Source organism: Bos mutus, chromosome 25 (genome assembly GCF_027580195.1).
Source record: "Bos mutus isolate GX-2022 chromosome 25, NWIPB_WYAK_1.1, whole genome shotgun sequence".
Lineage (NCBI taxonomy): Eukaryota > Metazoa > Chordata > Mammalia > Artiodactyla > Bovidae > Bos > Bos mutus.
Genome location: NC_091641.1, coordinates 21193171 through 21216396, shown reverse-complemented (window position 1 = coordinate 21216396; position 23226 = coordinate 21193171). Strand labels below are relative to the sequence as shown.

Sequence of the window (23226 nt, the reverse complement as noted above, 5' to 3'; positions counted from 1 at the left end):
TTACACAACAAAACTAAATTCTAAAAAACAATTCCTCAAAACCAAAAGCAGAAAGAACAAATGAATGTATATATCACATTGGTGACTAAGTCACACTTGAGAACTATTCCAAGAAACTTTAAAACAAAAATATGACTGCACAGTCCTAGTAGGACATATCCTAGGGACAAAAATTAAACTTTTAAATATTCATCCTGTTTGGTGCTAATATTGAGATTATTGTGATGAGACTATAAATGCATTGTGAGATAATGTAAACAAGAATTTACACTAGGGTTAAGAATACGATTTTCAGCTTAGGAGAAATATAGACATACGATCAATGAGGTTAAATAAAAACCCTGAATTCCTGAATGAAATTCAGTTCAGTTCAGTTCAGTTGCTCAGTCGTGTCTGACTCTTTGCGACCCCATGAATCGCAGCACGCCAGGCCTCCCTGTCCATCACCATCTCCCAGAGTTCACCCAACTCATGTGCACTGAGTCGGTGATGCCATCCAGCCATCTCATCCTCTGTCATCCCCTTCTCCTCCTGCCCCCAATCCCTCCCAGCAGTAGGGTTTTTTCCAGTGAGTCAGCTCTTCACATGAGGTGGCCAAAGTATTGGAGTTTCAGCCTCAGCATCAGTCCTTCCAAAGAAATCCCAGGACTGATCTCCTTTAGAATGGACTGGTTGGATCTCCTTGCAGTCCAAGGGACTCTCAAAGAGCCTTCTACAACACTACACTTCAAAAGCATCAATTCTTTGGCACTCAGCTTTCTTCACAGTCCAACTCCCACATCCATACATGACTACTGGAAAAACCATAGCTTTGACTAGACAGACCTTTGTTGGTAAAATAATATCTCTGCTTTTTAATATGCTATCTAGGTTGGTCATAACTTTCCTTCCAAGGAGTAAACGTCTTTTAATTTCATGGCTGCAGTCACCATCTGCAGTGATTTTGGAGCTCCAAAAAATAGTCTGACACTGTTTCCACTGTTTCCCCATCTATTTCCCATGAAGTGATGGGGCCAGATGCCATGATCTAAGTTTTCTGAATGCTGAGCTTTAAACCAACTTTTTCACTCTCTTCTTTCACTTTTATCAAGAATGAAATTATCAATATGAATTCTTGACTTATAAATCACACGTTTCCTCACTCTGTCTACTGAGACCCAGGAAACCAGGTAGACCCCTATGGCCTCGACTGTGGCCTCTCAGAACCATCTGCTACCAAAAGGAACTAAGTCTCCTTAAAGAAATGACTGATTCCACATCTGGAGCAGGAAACATATAAGATAAGCCTGGAAAATCTTAACTTCCTGTATTTTGGGTTGACATCACAGACTACTAGTATAGTGCCAAAAGGACTCGGTAGGCAACTTATCCCAATGGCCAAAAACAGGACAAGTTGGGCATAATAAGGTTAATAACTGACTCAGTCCAGTTCAGTTGCTCAGCTGTATCCAACTCTTTGTGACCCCCATGGACTGCAGCACTCCAGCTTCCCTATCCATCCACAACTCCTGGAGCTTGCTCAAACTCATGTCCATCGACTCAGTGACGCCATCCAACCATCTCATCCTCTGTCGTCCCCATCTCCTCCTGCCAGTCTTTCCCAGCCTCAGAGTCTTTTCCAATGAGTCAGCCCTTCGCATCAGATGGCCGAAGAATTGATGCTTTCGAACTGTGGTGTTGGAGAAGACTCTTGAGAGTCCCTTGGACTACAAGGAGATCCAACCAGTCCATCCTAAAGGAGATCAGTCCTGGGTGTTCTTTGGAAGGACTGATGCTAAAGCTGAAACTCCAATACTTGGGCCACCTCATCGGAAGTATTGGAGCTTCAGCTTCAATATCAGTCCTTCCAATGAATATTCAGGACTGATCTCCTTTAGGATGGACTAGTTTCATCTCCTTGCCATCCAAGGGACTCTCAAGAGTCTCCAACACCACAGTTCAAAAGCATCAATTCTTCTGGCACTCAGCTTTCTTTATGGTCCAACTCTCACATCTGTACATGACTACTGGAAAAACCATAGCTTTGACTATACACACCTTTCAAACATGTATCTAACTCCACACAGTTACAACAACAACAAAAAACCCACTAATTATTTTGAAAACTAGAAAATAAGGGGGGAAAACCCACCAAATATTTATCTTGTCTTTCTTCTCAAAAGTTACTTTGAAGTAACCAAACCACTGACAAGGGCAAGAGTCTCTACAGAAGTATTCCAGAGACATGTTAAAATTAAAACTGCCATTTTTCAACCCTTAATGAACGAATGGACCAAGGACCAACCATCAGTGACTGCTAACTTTGAGAGGGACACAACCAGATAGGACAGGCTTCCTGATGGAGCTGATAACATAACTGCATGTCTACTGAGCAACATTTTTCTTTTTTCTCTTTTTCTTTTTTATTTTTTTTTGGTTTTGTGAGGCTCAGTTTCTTAAATTCCTGAGAACCAGACAGCTTTGCCTTGCTCTTAAAGTCAAAATTAACATAACACTTTTCAGAAACTAGCTTTACCAGAAAAAAATAAGCCTCTAGATCTAACTACCGTTTTACATGAAAAGCATAGACTATATTTTCACTGAAACTAAAGGAATAAACAAACAAAATCAGACCCTGAGAAGCTGCACAGCAGTGCTCTTCAAAGTGTGGTCCACAGACAGGTGCAGAATTCAAAGTAAGCATTAGAAACTTTATAACAAATTTTTTTATGCGCCTGGTATGCCTTTTTCTTGGAAAATTTTGTACTTCTCTCACCTTGGGCTGGTGAAAAAAAGTTTAAATGCAAAGCTAAGAAACTTATACATTTTGTATACAAAAGAAAAACTAAAGGCAACTTTTGAAAACAGAAATAATGTAATTAAAGATAACCTTAAAGATTAATCTGGCAGCAATAAAAACTGTCAACAGGACAGACTTTAGAAATGGGAAAGGGTAATTTGGGTGTCCACAGACTTGGAATGAGCACCTTCTACTTCTGGAATACTTACAATACTTACTTTACATCTTTTCCTTTAACTTCATAAAAACCACCCAAGACTTGAGTCCTGGCTCTGCTACTTACTAGCACTGAAGCCCTGTATCCTAATGTTTTAAATGGAATAGCAATAAGGGCATTTCCTGACCAGTCCTACGCAGTCTTCTGAAGCGTGAACTGTTTGTTTGTGGACACACTGCTTGCTACCATCCAAGCTCAACAACTGGAGGGAAGAAGCAACAGATGTCGGGTGACTGGCCAGTTCCTCTAGGAACTGCCACAATTCGTGGCATAAAACAATGGTTTCTAAACAGAGAAAGATCACAATCAAACAAAAAAACAAGATATCCCGATGTGCTCCACTGCAAACATTGTTTGTGAAACATAAAAGGTCATTTGAGGAACAGCCAATGAACAACTAATTAGCAGAACAAACAAGAATCATTTTGAAGGAAAAAGCTACAGAGGACAGAACTTTAAATTACTCCGTTTTGAATGGTTTCTTTTCCATGACTATATATAAAAGGTTTTTTTGTGGAAATCATGAGGTCATTGTTTTCCAGTCTTCACTATAGGAAACAGCTGTGGAGAAGGGCACAGAGCTCACTGTCCCATTCAGCAGCCCCGCACTGTGACGAGCGCACAGATGGCCACAGGAAGAATCCACCGAACCACACACCAATAACAAAACAGAAGTGGCAGAGGCAACCGCAACACTCTACACCCCACCAAGGAAGACAGAAAACAGCTAGCTCGGGACAAGCATCTGCAGTATTACATCTGTATCAATTTCAGAGAGATTTCCAATTCAGACCACATCAGCGCCTTTCTACATGGGTCACTGAAAACTTAAGGTGATTCAATTTATGTCCCCGCCTGATAGATGACAGACATTCAACAAATGTAAAACCACCACACGAGACTTCCCAGGGCTCTTATGCTCACTGATGCTAAAGCTGAAACTCCAATACTATGTGAACTGTCTAAAACTGAACTTACCCATCCACCTGCAGAATGGTTTTCCACTGGGCTTTCAGTCTTGAAAAGCACCGTCCTAAGGCGCACTTACAAATCATCCACTTTATCTTCATCTCTCCATCTCTCTACCCTTCATGTTAAGCTGCCAAACACTGTCAACTCTGCTTTAATATGCATTTTTTTTAATATGTTCAAAAGTTAGAGGAAAGGAGCAGGAGACAAGGAATGAGAAATAAACTGAATGCAACCCAGTCTATTATGGGGTATATAACTCTCCCTTACAAGACCACCTGGGCCTCTGGTGAAACCTGTCCAATAATAAAAATACACTGAGATGAGGCAGTTCATTCCGTTTTCAGACAACGTGCTCAAAAAATTCTGTATACTGAGGTATACCACCCCCTTCTCCAATTTCTCCCCTTCTCTCTCAAGGCCTAAAGCCTAAGTGTTAACTCACAGTCCTCAGAGGTCTGGCCCATCTGTGTACAACAGAAATGACCCATCACCGGCACCTCGATGTTTACAGCTGAGGCGGGTCTGCAAGCTGTCCTTCCTTGCTGAGGCACTTTCAGTTCAGATTAACCAAGCACCTCCAAGAGGTGCTGGGCAAGACAGACTCGCTGCCCTAGAGGGTCTCGCAGTGGCGTGGAGGAGACAGACATGAACAGGTTTAGGAAACAGAATCCTCTTGCCTCTGAGAGGAAATTTTTCTACCCTTTTGACAGTTATGCAATATGAGGATTATCTGATCCTTGGAAGAACGTATGACTAAATTCATCCAATTCTGTTATCTTCTGGGGGAACAGGCAGTTCTTTTAATAACTATTTCAATTTCTCCCTCAGTTATCAGTCAGCCAGGTTTTCTTACTGTAACATTATTATTAGTTTGTTTTGTTTAAAGTTGTGGATTTTATCAGTGACAGGCAGACATCCAGCAAAAACGGTTTTTTTCCCCAAATTAACGTAGATACTTTACCCTAAAATTCACACAGGATTAGTTTCTGAAACTTGACAAAAATGATTCAAAAATCTTTCTGGAGAACTTGTAAAGAGCAAGATAACACTTCTTACCCAATAAACTCAGTACTTCTCTGCACTGGTTTTAATCATGTCTATTATTGCAGAACAAAAATAAATGTTCCACAGTGGGAGGGAAAAAAGAATAGCATGAAAAGAACAAGCAACAACAATGCCATGTGGTACCAATAAAAGTACTGATGAAACAGAATACAGAATTCAAAAATAGACCATAAAACTCTAAATACGGAGAAGACTTCTATAAATAAGCAGGGTGATAATAAGGTTGGGGTAACAATACCAGTTAACACTCACTAGCATTGACGACATGTCAGGCCCTCGGCCAAGTTTTTCTCTTGTTTTTTTTTTAAAAATGAGGTAGATATATTCTTATCCACATTTTACAAATGAGGAAACTAAGCCCAGAGTTAAGTGCTCGAGGTCCCGTAGCTAGTAAGTGGTGCAGCCATGACTGAAACACAGGCTCTCTGGCTCCTCAGTCCAGGTTCTCAACCACTCACTACACTATATAAGATGGGAAATCTCAAACCTGAAAATAAATCCCCACTTTCCACATGCACTAAACTAAACCAAACCCCAAACTACTGGAAGAGAAATATTTCAGAACATAATGGAAAAAACAAAAAATAAAATAGAAAAATTATCCTGTATGAAAGCGTAACTTTTCAGCTATATAGTAACAAAAACAATAAGGAAAAAGGACAGGTTCAAAAACATTAAAACCTTCTGTAATATACAAAAGTAACAAAACTAAAAGAGCAATAGACTGAGAGAAGTGTCTGTATCAAATGTCTCAAGGTTTATGAAGGTGTTGCCTTACACACATTACACTATTCTATAAAGAGCTATTATAAAGTTTCCCAAAAGAACCTTCAAAATCCCAAGGGACACCATGACCATCAAGTAGGATTTATTTCTGGAATGAGGGGGGTTCAACATATGAAAATCAGTCAATGTAATACACCACATCAATAGCTCAGTTGGTAAAGAATCCACCTGCAATGCAGGAGACCCCGGTTCAATTCCTGGGTCAGGAAGATCCTCTGGAGAAGGCATAGGCTACCCACTCCAGTATTCTTGGGCTTTCCTTATGGCTCAGCTAATAAAGAATCCGCCTGCAATGTGGGAGACCTGGGTTCGATCCCTGGGTTGGGAAGATCTCCTGGAGAAGGGAAAGGCTACCCACTCCAGTATTCTGGCCTGGAGAATTCCATGGACACTACTGAGCAACTTCACTTCACTTCACTTCAAAATGCCACATCAATAGAATGAAAGAAAACTACCACACAATCATCTCAATTGATTCAGAGACAGCACATGACAAAACTCAACACTCAAACTAAGAAGAAAACTTAATGTGATAAAACCAGTATCTAAAAAGTGCACAGCTAACGTCACACTCAATTGTGAAACACTGAAAGCCTTTCCCCTGAGATGAAGAAACAAGACAAGGATGCCCATTTTCACCACCTCTATTAAATAGAACATTGGAATTTCTAGCCAGAACTAGGCAAGAAAGTGGAAGGGGGAATAAATTAAGAGCCTGGGATTGGCAGTTACAAACAGATAAATAACAAGATCCTATTGTATAGCACAGAGAACTATATTCAATATCTTATAGTAAACTATAATGAAAAGGAAATGAAAAAGAACATATATATGTAACAACCACTTTGCTGTACACCAGAAACTAAAGTAAATCAACTAAGCTTTATTTAAAAATATATATATATATAAAAGGTATCCTAACTAGAGAGAAAGATATAAAATTCTGTTTGCAAAGAAAATGATCTTATATGTAGAAAATCCTGAGGATTCACAGAAGACTGAGACAGCTAATAGATGAATTCAGCAAAGTGCAGGATATAATATCAACATTAAAAAAAAATTAGTTCCATTTCTATACACTAGCAATGAACAATCCAAAAAGGAAACTATGAAAACAGTTTCAAGTATATAACAACATCAAAAAGGATAAAATAATTAGGAATAAATTTAACCAAGGATGTGAAAAACTTATACATTGAAAACTGTAAACCTTAAGTGACAAAAATTAAAGACAACACATTTATAAAAGACACTGCAGTTCATGGATTGAAAGAATAGTGTTGCGATACTGATTCTACACAAAGCAACCTACAGACTTCAGTGCAATCCCTATAACAATCCCACTGCCATTTTCTGCAAAAATAAAAGCCTATTCTGAAGTTCATATGGAATCTTCAGGGACTCCAAAGCCAAAACAATCTTGAAAAAGAAGAACAAATCTGAAGGACTCAAACTTCTGATTTCAAAACCTACTACACAGCTGCAGTAAACAAAACAGTGTGCTGAAAAACTGATAGGAAACGAAGACAGATATACAGATGGATGGACAGAGCAGAGAGCCCAGCGATAAACCCTCATCTATACAACTGGTTTTTCACAAGGGCCCCGAGACCATTCAACAAAGAAAAAACAGCAGTCCTTCCAACAATGGTGCTGGGAAAACTAAATGCCCACATACGAAAGAGCCTTACACCGTACACAAAGGTTAGTTCAAAATGCACCAAAGACCTAAACATAAGAGCTAAAACAGGGAAAACTTCATGACATTAAATTTGGCAATGATTACTTGGATATGATGCCAAAAGCAAAGGTAACAAAAGAAAAAACAAAGATGAATTGGACTTCATCACAATTAAAAACTTTGTACACCAAGGGACAGTTATTAAGAGAGTGAAACAACCCACAGAATGGGAGAAAATACTTGCTAATCATATATCATGAGGGATTAACATCCATAATATATAAAGAACTCCTACAACTCAACAATAACAACAATCCAGTTTAAAAATGAGGAAAGTCCTTGGACAGACATTTCTCCAAAGAAGATATACAAATGCCAAGAAGCACTTGATAAGATAATCCAAGTCAATAGTTAAGTCATTAATGACTAATGATCCTTAGTCATTCAGTTCAGTTCAGTTCAGTTCAGTTGCTCAGTCATGTCCGACTCTTTGCAACCCCATGAATCGCAGCACACCAGGCCTCCCTGTCCATCACCAACTCCCGGAGTTCACCCAAACTCAAGTCCATCGAGTTGGTGATGGCATCCAGCCATCTCATCCTCTGTTGTCCCCTTCTCCTCCTGCCCGCAATCCCTCCCAGCAGCAGGGTCTTTTCCAATGAGCCAACTCTTCATGTGAGGTGGACAAAGTATTGGGAGTTTCAGCTTCAGCAGCAGTCTTTCCAATGAACACCCAGGACTGATCTCCTTTAGCATGGACTGGTTGGATCTCCTTGCAGTCCAAGGAACTCTCAGGAGTCTTCTCCAACACCACACTTTAAAAGCATCAATTCTTCGGCGCTCAGCTTTCTTCACAGTCCAATTCTCACATCCATACATGACCACTGTAAAAACCATAGCCTTGACTAGACGGACCTTTGTTGGCAAAGTAAGGTCAGAGACTTACTTTTTAATATGCTGTCTAGGTTAGAGAAGGAAATGGCAACCCACTCCAGTATTCTTGCCTGGAAAATCCCATGGACGGAGGAGCCTGGTGGGCTACAGTCCAAGGGCTCCACTGAGCGACTTCACTTCACTTCAGGTTGGTCATAACTTTCCTTCCAAGGAGTAAGCATCTTTTAATTTCATGGCTGCAGTCACCACCTGCAGTGATTTTGGAGTCCAAAAAAATAAAGTCTGACACTGCTTCCACTGTTTCCCCATCTACTTCCCATGAAGTGATGGGACCGGATGCCATGATCTTCATTTTCTGAATGTTGAGCTTTAAGCCAACCTTTTCACTCTCCTCTTTCACTTTCATCAAGAGGCTTTTTAGTTCCTCTTCACTTTCTGCCATAAGGGTGGTGTCATCTGCATATATGAGGTTACTGATATTTCTCCCAGCAATCCTGGTTCCAGCTTGTGCTTCTTCCAGTCCAGCGTTTCTCATGATGTACTCTGCATGTAAGTTAAATAAGCAGGGTGACAATATACAGCCCTGACGTACTCCTTTTCCTATTTGGAAACAGTTTGTTGTTCCATGTCCAGTTCTAACTGTTGCTTCCTGACCTATATAGGTTTCTCAAGAGGCAGGTCAGGTGGTCTGGTATTCCCATCTCTTACAGAATTTTCCACAGTTTATTGTGGAAAGTCAAAGGCTTTGGCATAGTCAATAAAGCAGAAATAGATGTTTTTCTGGAACTCTCTTGCTTTTTCTATGATCCAGCAGATGTTGGCAATTTGATCTCTGGTTCCTCTGCCTTTTCTAAAATGCGGTTGAACATCAGGAAGTTCACGGTTCATGTATTGCTGAAGCCTGACTTGGAGAATTTTGAGCATTACCTTACTAGCGTGTGAGATGAGTCAACTGTGTGGTAGTTTGAGCATTCTTTGGCATTGCCTTTCTTTGGGATTGGAATGAAAACTGCCCTTTTCCAGTCCTATGGCCACTGCTGAGTTTTCCAAATTTGCTGGCATATTGAGTGCAGCACTTTCACAGCATCATCTTTCAGGATTTGAAATAGCTAACTGGAATTCCATCACCTCCACTAGCTTTGTTCGTAGCGATGCTTTCTAAGGCCCACTTGACTTCACATTCCAGGATGTCTGGCTCTAGGTGAGTGATCACACCACTGTGATTATCTTGATCGTGAAGATCTTTTTTGTACAGTTCTTCTGTGTATTCTTGCCACCTCTTCTTAATATCTTCTGCTTCTGTTAGGTCCATACCATTTCTGTCCTTTATCGAGCCCATCTTTGCATGAAATGTTCCCTTGGTAGCTCTAATTTTCTTGAAGAGATCTCTAGTCTTTCCTGTTCCGTTGTTTTCCTCTATTTCTTTGCATTCATCGCTGAGGAAGGCTTTTTTCTCTCTCCTTGCTATTCTTTGGAACTCTGCATTCAGATGTTTATATCTTTCCTTTTCTCCTTTGCTTTTTGCTTCTCTTCTTTTCTTCTTTTTGCAGCTATTTGTAAGGCCTCCTCAAACAGCTTTTTTGCATTTCTTTTCCATGGGGATGGTCTTGATCCCTGTCTCCTATACAATGTCATGAACCTCCATCCATAGTTCATCAGGTACTCTATCAGATTTAGTCCCTTCAATCTATTTCTCACTTCCACTGTAGTCACAAGGGATTTGATTTAGGTCATAGAGAAATGCAAATAAAAACAACAATTAGGTAACACTTCACACATGCATAACATGGTTATTATTTGAAAAAAAATGGAAAACAGCAAGTGTTGGCAAGGATGTGGAGAAATTGGAACCTTCACGCTTTGCTGGTGGCGATGTACAAAGGTGTGGTCACCGCGGGAAACAGTTTTACAGTTTCTCAAAAAGGGGGTTGAAAACAGTCAGACACAGCTGAGCAACTTTCATTTTCACAGGGCAAATTGCCCAATAAAAGAGGACTGGATGATTAAATTATCACTTAGCAGTATGACACCGTATGTATCATTAAACTTTAAACAGTGTAACGACTACAATTTAGAAACATGGGGAAAAGTTTTATAGATTGCTTGAAAAAAAAAAAAATCATAATCCAAAGCAGCTTGGCCAGAAGCTACGTAAAATGTGTACCATATACGTAGACAAGTACAAAATGTAGACAAGTACAAAAATGTAGACTGATGGCACTTCAAGGCAATGTGTTCAGTAAGTAGAGTGAGAACATGAATGTTATCATCACACTGCCCTGAGTTGAAGTTCAAGTTCTGTCCCCGGGAACATGTAGAGAACCAAACCACATCAAGGTCAGAGATCTAACCTTGCCTAAAGCATTACTCAGTGACCGGCTCCCCACCCATCCACCACCCTACCCTTCTGCTCCAACCACACTAGACCTTGAAATTTTTGGAATAAACCAAGTTGTTTGAGGTTCTAAGTCTTTGAACATGATGGGTTTTCCACCCTGTTTCCAACAGGCCTTTCCCACCTCTCCCTTTATCCACCAAGAGGATTCCTACCAAATCCTTCCAGACTCAGCCCAGGGGGCATGTCTTCAGTCCCCCACCACTCTCAGATTCCCCTTTTAGGTTTACACGGCACTTCTGTATACACCTCTATCACAACACTCATCCAAACCTACTGCAATTGATTCTTTACCCCTGCCTTCCCTTCTAGACCCAGAATTCCCTACAGGCATGGACCATCTCACTCATCCTCGTACAGCCCGGTGCCTCCCAACACAGGACCAGCCCAAGCAATGTGCTCAATAAATCTGCAGGCTTAATGAATTATGTCTACAATACTTCAACCTGAATTTGACTCTTAATGGATATAAACTGATGTTTCTGCAGCTCTGTACAGAGCTGTATTCAGGGCTAAGAGCAGGAAGTCAACCAAAATAAGACAAGCTTCATGACTCAGCTTTCTTGGTTTTCCGCCTATCTCTCTGCCCCTTTAACAAGTCCAACAAGTTCTTCCCTCCTCCTATCCCCTTATTTTTAGTTTCCCCCAAGGGGCTGGCTGTGGGCTTCTGACTACACACTCAATACTCCTGGCTTTAGTTATCACCTCTATGCAGCTGAATTCAAGCTATCAAGATTCCTTCTTAGATATCCCATGACCCCAACCCCACATGTTCAAATTACAGTCATGATCTTCTCTGCCCTCAGTGCCCCTTTTTGGACTGCTCCATCTCTGCCAGCGCTCCCCTTACTGTCTCCATCACCCAGGTCTGACCCTGGTGTTTCCTTTGCCTCTCCATCGCTCAGTCGTGTCACACTCTGTATTTTAAAGAAATGCAGCCTGCCAGGCTCCTCTGTCCATGGCATTCTCTAGGCGAGAATACTGGAGAGGGCAGCCAGTCCCTTCTCCAGGGGATCTTCTGGACCCAGGGATCAAACCCAGGTCTCCTGCACTGCAGGTGGATTCTTTACCATTTGAGCCACCAGGGAAGCCCTAATGGAGTCTCCTTAATGATGTCACGACATCCTCCAAAATGTCTCTGGATTCACCCTTTCCTCCACCTCACGTCGCTTCTGTGACTGCCTTCTCCAAACCCTTACCTTCTCCTCCATTGTATTCAATTTTGCTCACCATCAGACCCATTTTTCTGAAACCTCTTTTTCCATCATACCAGAGTCTGCCCAGCTCAAGAAGCCTCCACTGAATCACTGCTGACTACTGCCTCAAGGCTAAATAGTTGTGGCAGGCTTTCATGGCCACACCTAATCTGTCCCCTTTCACCTCCTCAGCCATCTACAGTTAATTCCCCTTGTCATCAAATCAGTGGTTCTCAACCAGGGGCAATTTTGCCCCCCAGGGGACATCTGGCAAAGTCTGGAGACAGTTTAGATTGTCACAACTGGGGTGGGGGCAGGAGAGTACTACCTGCGCCTAGTGGGGAGAGGACCGGTACGCTGCTCAGCATCCTGCAACACCAGGACAGCCCCCACAGCAAAGACTCACCCAGCCAATAATGCCAGGTATGTCAACAGGGCCAAGGCTGGGAAAACCGCTCCAAACCCCAGGCCCCTGCAGCAGAGAGCCCAGGGCCTCCTGACCCCAGACGCTGTGCCTTTACTCAGATTATTCCCCAACAGTCTGAAATGGCATCTCTCTCTCCTTTAATGGACCAAGCTTTATTTATCTTCAAATCCCATTTCTAAGCTACTTCCCACAGTTTTAAATATCACCTACAGACCAGTGAGTCCCAAATCTTTATCTCTAGCCAGCCCCGATCTTCTGAACACCAGACTCCCTTATCCACCTGCCAACTAGACACCTCTCGAGTGTCCTATTTAACCCATCTGAAACTGAACTCCAGAGCTGCTGCTCCTCAAGTAAGTGCACAGCACCAGTAATCACCCTGTTGCTCAAAACAAATGCCAGGGACTTACCCTGACTGCTCCCCTCTGCCTCAGCGCCTTCCCTGGAATCAATCCTTTAGCAAGTCCCGTCGAGTCTACCTCCAGATACATCTCAACTCCACCTGGTTCTCCATCCTATGCCCCACCGGTAGGTAGCTTTACCTTTGCAAAGCCTCCTAACTGGCCTCCCTGCTTCCAGTCTGTGTTAACTATTCGGACTCAGAACGTGATCACTTTACATTTCAAGATCATGCCAGAACTCTGCTTAAAATCTGCAACAGCTCCCCACTGCTCTTAGAATCAAACCTAATCCTTTCCTCTTGCCCTACAAGGGGGTCCTATAGGCCCCACCTCTGCACACCCAGCCCCTTTTCCAGCTTCATCTATCAGATGCCCCACCCAGCTCTCTAAGCCATGAAAAAGGCCTGTCAAGACTTTCAAATGTACCCCCAGCCCTGCCCCTGCAGGGCCTTTTGAATACATTTTAATCTCCCTACCTGGTCATTACTCTCTCTCATACACCTTAGCTTTATCTTCTTAGCTCTAATTATTTTACTTTTGTATTTACTTTTGGTTGTGCTTGGTCTACGCTGCTGTGTGAGAGCTCTCTCTAGCTGCAGTGAGCAGGGGTTGCTCTCTAGATGCACTCACTGGGGTGCCTCTCCTGCTGCAGAGCACAGGCTCTAGAGCACACAGGTTTCTGGACCTGCAGTTCCCAGGCTCCAGAGGAGACTCAACAGACATGGTGCACAGGCATAGTTGCTCCGCTGCACGTAGGATCTTCCTGGAACAGGGATCAAACTTGTATCCTCTGCACTGGCAGGCGGACTCTGAACCACTGAACCACCAGGGAAGTCCTCTAATAAATTTTAAATTTCACATTTACCAGTGTGTGCTGATGAATACATCTGCCTCCTCTGTAACAATAACAGTTTCAGGAAGGAATGGACCATGGGATCTGGCACCGTTTTTTACATTACTACGCTGTTTGGTTTACCCCTATATACCCAATGACTGGGGCTCCCAGGTGGCTCAGTGGTATAGAATCTGCCTGCTAATGCAGGATATGAGGGTTCCATCCCTGGGTCAGAAAGATCCCCTGAAGAAAGAAACAGCAACCCACAACAGTACTCTTGCCTGGATAATCACATGGACAGAGGAGCCTGGCTCCAGTCCATGGAGTCGCAAAGAGTCAGACACAACAGAACATGCACGTGTACCCAATGACTAGCGCAGCATGTGACATGAGTTAGGAGCTCCATACATTCATACATTCGCAGAAGCTTAACAGCCGGCAATGAATGAATGAATCTTCTACTTACACTTCTGCTCACCACGATTTCACCATTCTCTGAACCGCCCCCCGAACTTTACCAGTCAATACAATTTTTTAAAAATTTCCCTATAATACTGGTAAGGTCTCTGATGGCTAGAACTCTGTCCCAGAATCCTCACACTTAATCCTCTATTCCCAACCCCTCCCCTAAACCAGTCCCTTTGTACACAATAACTGCTCAGTAAACATGGTGTAAGTCAGCAAATTCCACAGCTGCCCTGTGTATCTCTGTTCCCCAACTAGTCGTCTTTACGCTTTCCTTGCGCTTTCTCATGAAGCTGCACACATCAGCTGGGCATGTACTGGAGAGAGAGCCACATGCTGAAGAAGCGTGGAGAATAGGCATACCCAGAAAACAAGCCTAACCCACGTGAAAGAAAGTAAGTTTGAAAATTGATGAATAGGGCAGCCACTTGTAAGAGGAAGCATATGTCAGGGGCGAGGCCCTAGCATGTAGCATGGATGGGTCAGTCTTGTCCTGCACAGGCTTTGACTGGGCAGTCTGGAGAGGGCCATCATCGGTGTAAACGCACGTTTCCTCTGTCTCAGCAACACCACAGCCAAGACTTACTCCTTAGAAAGGGAGACTAGATCCATGGTGAAGGACTGGCTAGACTGGCTAAAAACTATACAACCAAAACACATGAGTGGGCTTCCATTGTGTGTGCCAGCCATGAAGTCATGTCCGGCTCTTTTCAACCCCATGGACCCGCTACAGCGGGCCAGGCTCCTCTGTCCGTGGAATTCTCCAGGCAAGAACACTGGAGTGGATTGCTGTGCCCTCCTCCAGGGGATCTTCCTGACCCAGGGATTGAACTCAGGTCTCCCGCACTGCAGGCAGATTTTTTACCATCTGAGCCACCAGGGCATCTATACAACTGTTAAAAAGAATAACAAGGACCTGGATGTTATTAACAAAAAACAATAAAAGCTATGCTATCTGTGATATAATTTCAAGTCCAGGATAGGGACATAGAGGAAAGTAAGCTGCAGGACTCTATGGGGACTGCGAGCCCATCCACCAGAAGATGTGTCTGTTATATGCATTTAAATGGTCTGAGAGGCCAATTTTTTAAGGAAGACTTCCAAAAGTACCGAAGCCTCAGGAGCAAGAGCACATGCATACAGCTAGCTGCAGCTGACCTTATTTTCACTACGATTTGGCACTGCAAGCTTAGAGGGAAAAAATGCTACATGTTTCAGCACGTCCACCCGGCCTGTTGGTACATTTTACGTTGAGACCTGTTGTTTCAGTGGCTGTGCTGATAAAGAGACACAGAACCAGAGCTCCGACCGGCATGGGGGGTGGCGGGTGGTGACAAACTCGCAGTCAGAACTCTCCCCCAGCCTCTAGCCAGCAGGTGAGCCTCAGTCTCTTCACCCAGAAAGGCTGAGGATCCCTCACACCTCACCCGCGTCTTCTTCCAAGTCTACAATTTGATGACAATCTCAGTGCCTTTCTCCTTCAAAGCTTTGGAATTCATAAACAGAGGTGACCGCGTTTGACAGACAAGGAAACAGGCCAGGAAGAGACAGTCTTTCTATTTAATACTGACATAAATCGGAAGGTGATCAACATAATTTCATTTTGTTTCCTACTTTTCAAATCAAATTGGGGGACACCCTGAAGTCAGATTACTTCTTAGGAACCACTGTGAGATGTCAAGGTACTAAACCACTCCATACAACCAGGAAAACTTTCACCATAGGTCTGTACGTAAAATCAGAGCTCCCTAGTATAAGTCTGTGACAAAGTAAGTTGTGAATCTGAGCCAGTGAAGCCTGATGGCTAGCTTGTCTGCCACTACTCGTTTATACACATACACTCCATTTGTAACCATTTATACACATATACTCCCTTTGTAACCCAAGAACTCTCACTAATAAATAAGCACCACCAGGCACCAAAGTTCAAGGGGAAAAATGTAGGAGAGAAAATTTGATTCATCAATTACTTTTTGTTTTACAGCAGATTTGGAAGGAGTCCCCCATAGTTCTTTTATCAGTAGATCACTCTGTTCCAGTTGTTCTTTGGAAGCACAATTTGAAAACTGCTGCTATAAAACCTATCTTTGTTACTTGAAAGATGACCATCCGCCTTTCACTTACTGCAAAAGGGCAGTGAGTACTAGAAATCAGAGAGCATCTGTACAAACCTGGAACACCCAAGTGAGCATCCTATGAAAGTTAGGACAATACACTTATTTTCTCTTAGAACACTGAGCACTCAAGTTTCAAAATGATTTACTTACCCTCACAGTTTTACTAAGAAGACAGTGATCCAAGGATCCTGCCAGTAAAGTCTAACTTTTACTCTAGAGCTGCAGCAAACAGAGAAGAAAAAGTAACAAGACAACATTAAAGGCTGGGAAAGGAAGGAAAACTTGCACTAAGGAAATTCAAAATACTTCTCCAACAGTTTCTTAACCTCAGCACTATTAACATGTGGGGCTGGATAATCCTTTTTGAGGGATACTGTCCTACATGTTGTATGATGTGTGTGTTTGTGTGTGCTCATTCATGTCTAACTTTTTGCCATCCCATGGACTGTAGCCCAGGAGAAGGCAATGGCACCCCACTCCAGTACTCTTGCCTGGAGAATCCCATGGATGGAGGAGCCTGGAAGGCTGAAGTCCATGGGGTCGCTGAGGGTGGGACACAACTGAGCGACTTCACTTTCACTTTTCACTTTCATGAATTGGAAAAGGAAATGGCAACCCACTCCAGTGTTCTTGCCTGGAGAACCCCAGGGACGGGGGAGCCTGATGGGCTGCCGTCTCTGGGGTCGCACAGAGTCGGACACGACTGACGTGACTTAGCAGCAGCAGCAGCAGGACTGTAGTCTGCCAGACTCCTCTATCCACATAATTTTTCAAGCAAGAATACTGGAGTGGTCGCTGCTTCCTACTCCAGGGGCTCCTTCTGACCCATGGATTGAACCTGTGTCTCTTGTGTCTCCTGCACTGGCAGGTGGATTCTTTACCACTGTGCCACCTGGGAAACCCATGTTGTATGACAGCCCCAAACCTGGAATCACCCCATTAGTTGCCAGCAGCAGCCCCACCCCAGCTGTGACACCCAAGTATGGGTCTCCAGACATCACCAAATGTCCCCAGGACTGGGGGGACAGGGGAGGCAGAAGTGCCCTGGCTGAGAACCACTACTGTAAGAGCAGGAGAAAAATGTCTGCGCAAAAAGAGAAAAAGATATAAGTGGCTGCTAGAGAAGTTTCTTAAAGCTTACCAAGATTGGACCACTCAACTTCTTTCATTCTGGAAAATGAAAATCCAACCTTAACAACCATCCAGCTTACCCAAAACCAAAAATCTGTTTTCCTGGCAAGCTCCTAAGGCTGAAATCAATGTAGTTAGACTCCTAATTGAAAATCTTACAACAAAATTGTTAGTAACTTGAAATCGTAAGTCAACAAAAATACATTCAAAGACATATTAAGCATTTTTTTTTGCGCTCGCAAGGCAAATTATCTCAAGATGGTAAATTGTTTTTTATCTCCTCTGTCAACTGGTAGTGGCTGCCTGGAGCCCAGAATTCAGCAGGATTCTGAATGTGAGTTCGAGAGAAACGAATCGGCCTCAAATAGCGATGTCTGCCACCAACAGGTGAGGGGGGCGTGGTGACTGGTATGTCAGCATCCACTGGCTTCCTGTTCCACGGTCTTTGTTTTTCACAGGTGCAGAGTCTTCCGCAAGTGAGAGTGCCTGGCATGAGGCAGGTGAGGCACTTTGGTAGGCCGCCTAAGAGAAAACCCCCTCCTTTACTCCTCTCTTCTATTAAGCCAGGAAAATCACATTCCACCTTCCTGCCTCCATGGCAGCCAGGGGCAGTCAAGCAACATGATTATAGTTAATGAGATGTCAGCAGAAGCCTGTGGAGGGGGCTTCTGGAGGAACTTTTATTTCCCTAATGACTTCCTGCCTTGCCTGGGTAGAATGCCCTGAGGTGACAAACATTAAGGAAAAACAGCCAGTAAGAACAACAGAATGGAAACACAGAAGCAGTCTGGGTTCTAAGTGGGCCCATAAAGTCACTGCACCACCTGAGAACCACCTAGCTCTAGACTTCACAGGTGAGCTAATTCAGCATCTTTATTGCGTAAGGCAAGGGCTTCCCTGGTAGCTCAATTGGTTAAGAATCCACCTGCAATGCAGGAGACCCTGGTTCGATTTCTAGGTCGGGAAGATCCCCTGGAGAAGGGATAGGCTAACCACTCCAGTATTCTTGGGCTTGCCTGGTGACTCAGACGGTCAAGAATTCGCCTGTAATGCGGGAGACCTGGGTTCAATCCCTGGGTTGGGAAGATACCCTAGACGTGGGTATGGCAACCCACTCTAGTATTCTTGTCTGGAGAATCCCCATGGACACATGAGTTTGTGCAAGCTCCGGGAGGTGCTGATAGACAAGGAAGCCTGGCAGGCTGTAGTCCATGGGGTAGCAAAGAGCCAGATACAACTGAGCAACTAAGCACAGCACACACTGCTTAAGGAACCCTCATTGGGGTTCGCTCTTTCTAGGCTAAACGCATTCCTAACTCACTGAATAAACCTTCAAAAGACGGAGGAGAATGAATGCATGCAAAGTGAAATCTACTACGGGCTCAGAAGATTACATTTTTTTAAAATAGGGTCTCTAAGAATCTGTTCAACTTTGCCAAAGCATACTTTTCCAGAATTATTGACCCATTTCTGTGATCGCTTCTTAATGGATAAAAAAGTGAACACAACCTCTTAAAAAGCAATGAAAATGTTCACATACAAAAACGCTGTATAAGTTGATTTTCACATTTTGGAATAGAAAACCAAATTTAAGACACTGGGCCATGACCTTGCAAAGTTGGCAACTGCTGTGGCTACTTTCAGGCACATGCAAAAAGAAAAAGACTGATAGTAGCTGGTGGGCTGGCGTTCCCTCCTATTTTCTTATTTTGAGATCTCTGACATGAATCTCTTTTTTTTCCAGTCCCTATCCCTGTCAAGTATTTCCATTCAAATTTCCAAGATCAAATAGCGACCACTTTTTTTAAGTAAAACAGGGTAGAGAAACATAAATAAAATGTAAGTAAAATGTATTAAAAGAGGAGGAGAGTGTTGTTCCAAAGCAAGAAAGTAGGTCCTCAACCAAGAGCTGATTCCTTAGATAGCGGACCCTTTTATATTTTAATCAAATCATTTGCTTAAATAGATGTATTTTAGAAAGAAACTTCATAGCACCAACGGAAAGCCAGTACCATCTGCCATAAATAGAAGACAAATGTAAAACAAATCCAATGAAAACATATTCAATTCTAGCTACTGTTGCCTACTCAAGTCTTTAAACTGGAAGCTTGTTCTGTTATTTAAAAAAAAAAAAAAAGGATGGGGGAGTGAGCAAGAACTGTTAAAGACGTGCTATCACCAAGCTGAGACTTTCTCTTTGGCATGATCAAAAAAGAAAGAGAACAGAAAAGGAATTAACTTTCTTACTGTGTGCTTTCCTTCTATTTACATCCGTTTCTCACCTGAATCCCAAATCATCCCAACAATCCCAAATCATCTTTCCCTTTTGCTTAGAATAAGAATCCATTTCCTATTACAGCCTAAATGATCCTACACCATCTGGCCCCAGCCCTCCACTCACTCTGCTCTCGGGTCTCACGCACCCAAAAGATCCAAGGGCCACATCGAGCCCACTGCCTGTTTCTGTACAGCCCACGAGCGAAGAATAGTTTGTAGAGATGAATATTTGCAATCAATTTGATGACAGGGAACATTAATTTTGAACTCCAATTAAGCTAATCATTGTCCTCTCCGGGAAAAAAAAAAAAAAGTCCCATTCTTTTCCTTGGTAGAGCTGTATCACAAAATACTGTATTCAATTATCATGTTTTTTTTATTTTAGGCAGTTAAAAAAAAAAAGAGTAGAAATGGGTTTTCTGTTGTTATATAAGTAACTACCTCCTATCCCTGATTTTGCATTTTGACCAGCAGAGCCTAAAACACTTGCTATGCAGCCCTTTACAGAAAGAGTGCGCCCATCCCAGAGCTACCCTCTCGATCAAGTGCACCAAGTTCTTTCCCATCTCAGGACGTCCGCACTTTCCTTACTCCTGGGAACGGCTCTCCCCGGAGCTCCTCAAGGAGGGCTCTCCCTGTGGTTACTCAAGTCTCAGAAAGTCACTTCCTCCTAGAAGTCGCCCTAATCCTTTCCCCTTCCCATGTAATGTACCCCGCCAGCACATGAGTCACATCGCCAGCTTGTACCTCCTTCAAACCACTATCTGACATTACCTCGTTAACTTATTAATAATAAAACTTTTTAATAATAAAAATAATAATGGCAGCACTCATAGTACTACACACAATGGAAACACTTTACGTACCAGGTTGAACCCTATAAAACTGCCAATCTGTAAGACAGAACGGTCAACAATGGGTAACTTCATAGGGTTCAACCCAACAAACCAACTTGTAAGCAGCTCACAACCCAACATACCAACTTGTAAGCCGCTCACGACCATCTATGAAGTAGGTACCAGAGCAGAAAACTGTGGCCCAGAGAGGCTGAGAAACCTGCCCGAGGTCAACCGCTTGAAAGTGGCAAAACAAGGATCTATCTGAACCCAAGCTCAACATTCCCATCCCCAAGAATATAAATTCCCAGGAAACCGGACGGTCTTGCCCATTGTTCCATCCTTCCCCTGGGCCCACCGCACGCAGCAAGCCCTTAAATGCGCGATGAATCAATGAGTGAACGGCTCTCCTTGCAATCCACACCATATGCCCGGACTCGCGCCCACCCCTCTTTCTTTAGGCACCCAGATCATCAGTCCTTCGGCCGCGACGGAAGCGGGGAAGGAAGCCCTGGGCGGGCGGCTGCCCAAGGGCTCACCTTGAAGTCGCGGCTGTGCTGCGGGGTGTACTCCAAGGTCCAGAGGGCCCGCACCAGGTGCGCCAGCTGCTCGGTGACCTCGCCCTGGCCCTGCTCGCCGCGGCCCGCGGGCTGCTCGGGGTCAGGCGAGGGCTCGGGCCGCCCCGCCCGGTACTGGCCGAGCGCCAGGTACTCGGCGAAGAGCTCCGTGTTGCTGAGACACTGCAGCGTGGCGTTCATGAAGCACGTGTTGCCGTGGTTCCGGAGCCCCGCCACCCCGGGCACCGGCTCCGCGGCGCAGGCGGGCGGAGCGGGCGAGGCGGGAGGCGGCGGGCACGGCGGCGGCGGCGTGGGCGCGGCGGCCGGCCCGGGCGGGAAGCAGCTGCGGAGGCCACCGCGGTCCGGGGCGGCGCCCTCTGAGCTAAGGTGCGAGAGCGTGGACAGCGTCTTGAGGACGCGGCTCATGAAGCTGCCCACCGAGCGCGCCGACGAGGGCGAGGAGGGCGCGGCCGGCCCGGGGCCCCCGGCGCCGCCGCTGCCGCCCGCGCGGCCGCTCCGGAACAGCCGCTTGCTGAAGGAGCGCTTCTCCTTCCCGCCCGCCGCCGCCGCCGGCGGCCCGGGCCCGGGCGCCGTTACCTTGGACATGGCGGTGGCCGCCGACGCTCATCACCGCGCCCGCCCGCCCGGCCCGCGGCCCCGCCACGGCCGCCGCCGCATCCCGCCGCGCCGCGCCTCACCGGGCCGGGGGACTCGATGCCCCACACACCTCAGAGCGCCGCCGAGCAAGCCAGCGAGCCAGCTAGCCAGCCGCGGCCGGCGGGGCGGGCGGGTGCGCGCGAGATCCGCCCAGCTGGGCCGCTCACGTGACCCGCCTCCAGCGCTGCCCGCCCTGCGCTGAAGCCGCTGCGGCCGCCATGTTGACTGAGGGAACGGAGCTGCCTCCTCAGTCAAATGCAATGACTGGCGGCTCCGGGCGCGGTCCTTCTGCATGAAGCCCGAGAGAGGCCATGTCTAGTGTGGGCAAGGTCCAGGCGCCGCCGGGGAGCGCTCGGCTCGCTCAGCGTGGTGGACCCTCGGGGCGGGTCTCGGTCTTGGCTGCTGTGATGGTGAAGGCCTTGGGAAAGTGGATGGATGAGAATGCCGCTTCTTAACTAGATCCTGAAAGAGCTGATGGACATGGTCCTGGCGGATCCTGGGCAAGCCAGCCCCGCCCGGCTCCCGAGGGACCCCGACCGTCTGCATGCCCCTCGAACGCCATCGCAGAGCCTAACACCTTTCGGCAGGCATGTCTTACGGCGCCACTTACCTTTCTTCCCAGACCCCGTTGAGCTCTATATGCCAGGCACCGTGCTAGACACTGGGAGTACGACCTGTGAAGCTAACACGGTTTCTGCTTGCTCTCTTATTAGTGGGTGCTGAGAGTAGCTGCTGTTACAAGCATTGTGCTAAGCAGTGCAGTATCTCCTTCAATCTTCCATTCAGTTGCTTTGAGATTGTTGTTGTTGTTCAGTCAGTAAGTCGTGCCTGACTCTATGTGACCCCATGAACTGCAAAAGGGACCAGACTTCCCTGTCCTTCATTATCTCCCGGAGTTGCTCAAATTCATGTCCATTGGTTGGATGGTGTTGCCATCCAACCATCTCATCCTCTGTTGTCCCCTTTGAGTTTGGTAGAGTCTTAACCCATTTCAAACCCAAGTATGTTCCAAAGCCCCTAGACTTGACCTCTAAACAAAAGGTCACAGACACAAATATCAGAAGGGCATATCAGTGAGTAAAGAATTTTGGCGTTTCAATCATCATATTGACCATTACTACTTTAAGTGACTTAACTCAGTGTTGGAGAGAATATAAGAAACGGTGGGGACACTGGCAAATTGCAAATCAACATCCTTCTAAAGGGGTGACTGCCACTCACCTCCAGCCAGTTGTTTCCATGCAGAAATGAGGGCTCAGATCATATGATTCTTTAAAGGAAGGTGAAAAGTCTACTTTTAAAATTTAAAAAAAAAAAAGCAGAGTCATTACTTTGCCAACAAAGGACCATCTAGTCAAAGCTATGATTTTTCTAGTAGTCATGTATGGATGTGAGAGTTGGACTATAAAGAAAGCTGAGCACCAAGGAATTGATGCTTTAGAACTGTGGTGTTGGAGAAGACGCTTGAGAGTCCCTTGGACAGCAAGGAAATCAAACCTGTCAATCCTAAAGGAAATCAGTCCTAAGCATTCATTGGA

General features: G+C 44.8%; 1 protein-coding gene across 1 annotated transcript in view; it reads right to left on the bottom strand.

The window, feature by feature from the left end:
- Positions 1–21781, bottom strand: part of USP31 (ubiquitin specific peptidase 31) — an 83530-nt gene extending 61749 nt beyond the window's left edge. Inside the window, exon 1 of the mRNA XM_070362793.1 lies at positions 21014–21781. Coding sequence (XP_070218894.1) covers positions 21014–21637 — 624 coding nt within the window. The 5' untranslated portion in view covers positions 21638–21781. The remainder of the gene's footprint in view (positions 1–21013) is intronic.
- Between the last annotated feature and the right edge of the window lie 1445 nt (positions 21782–23226).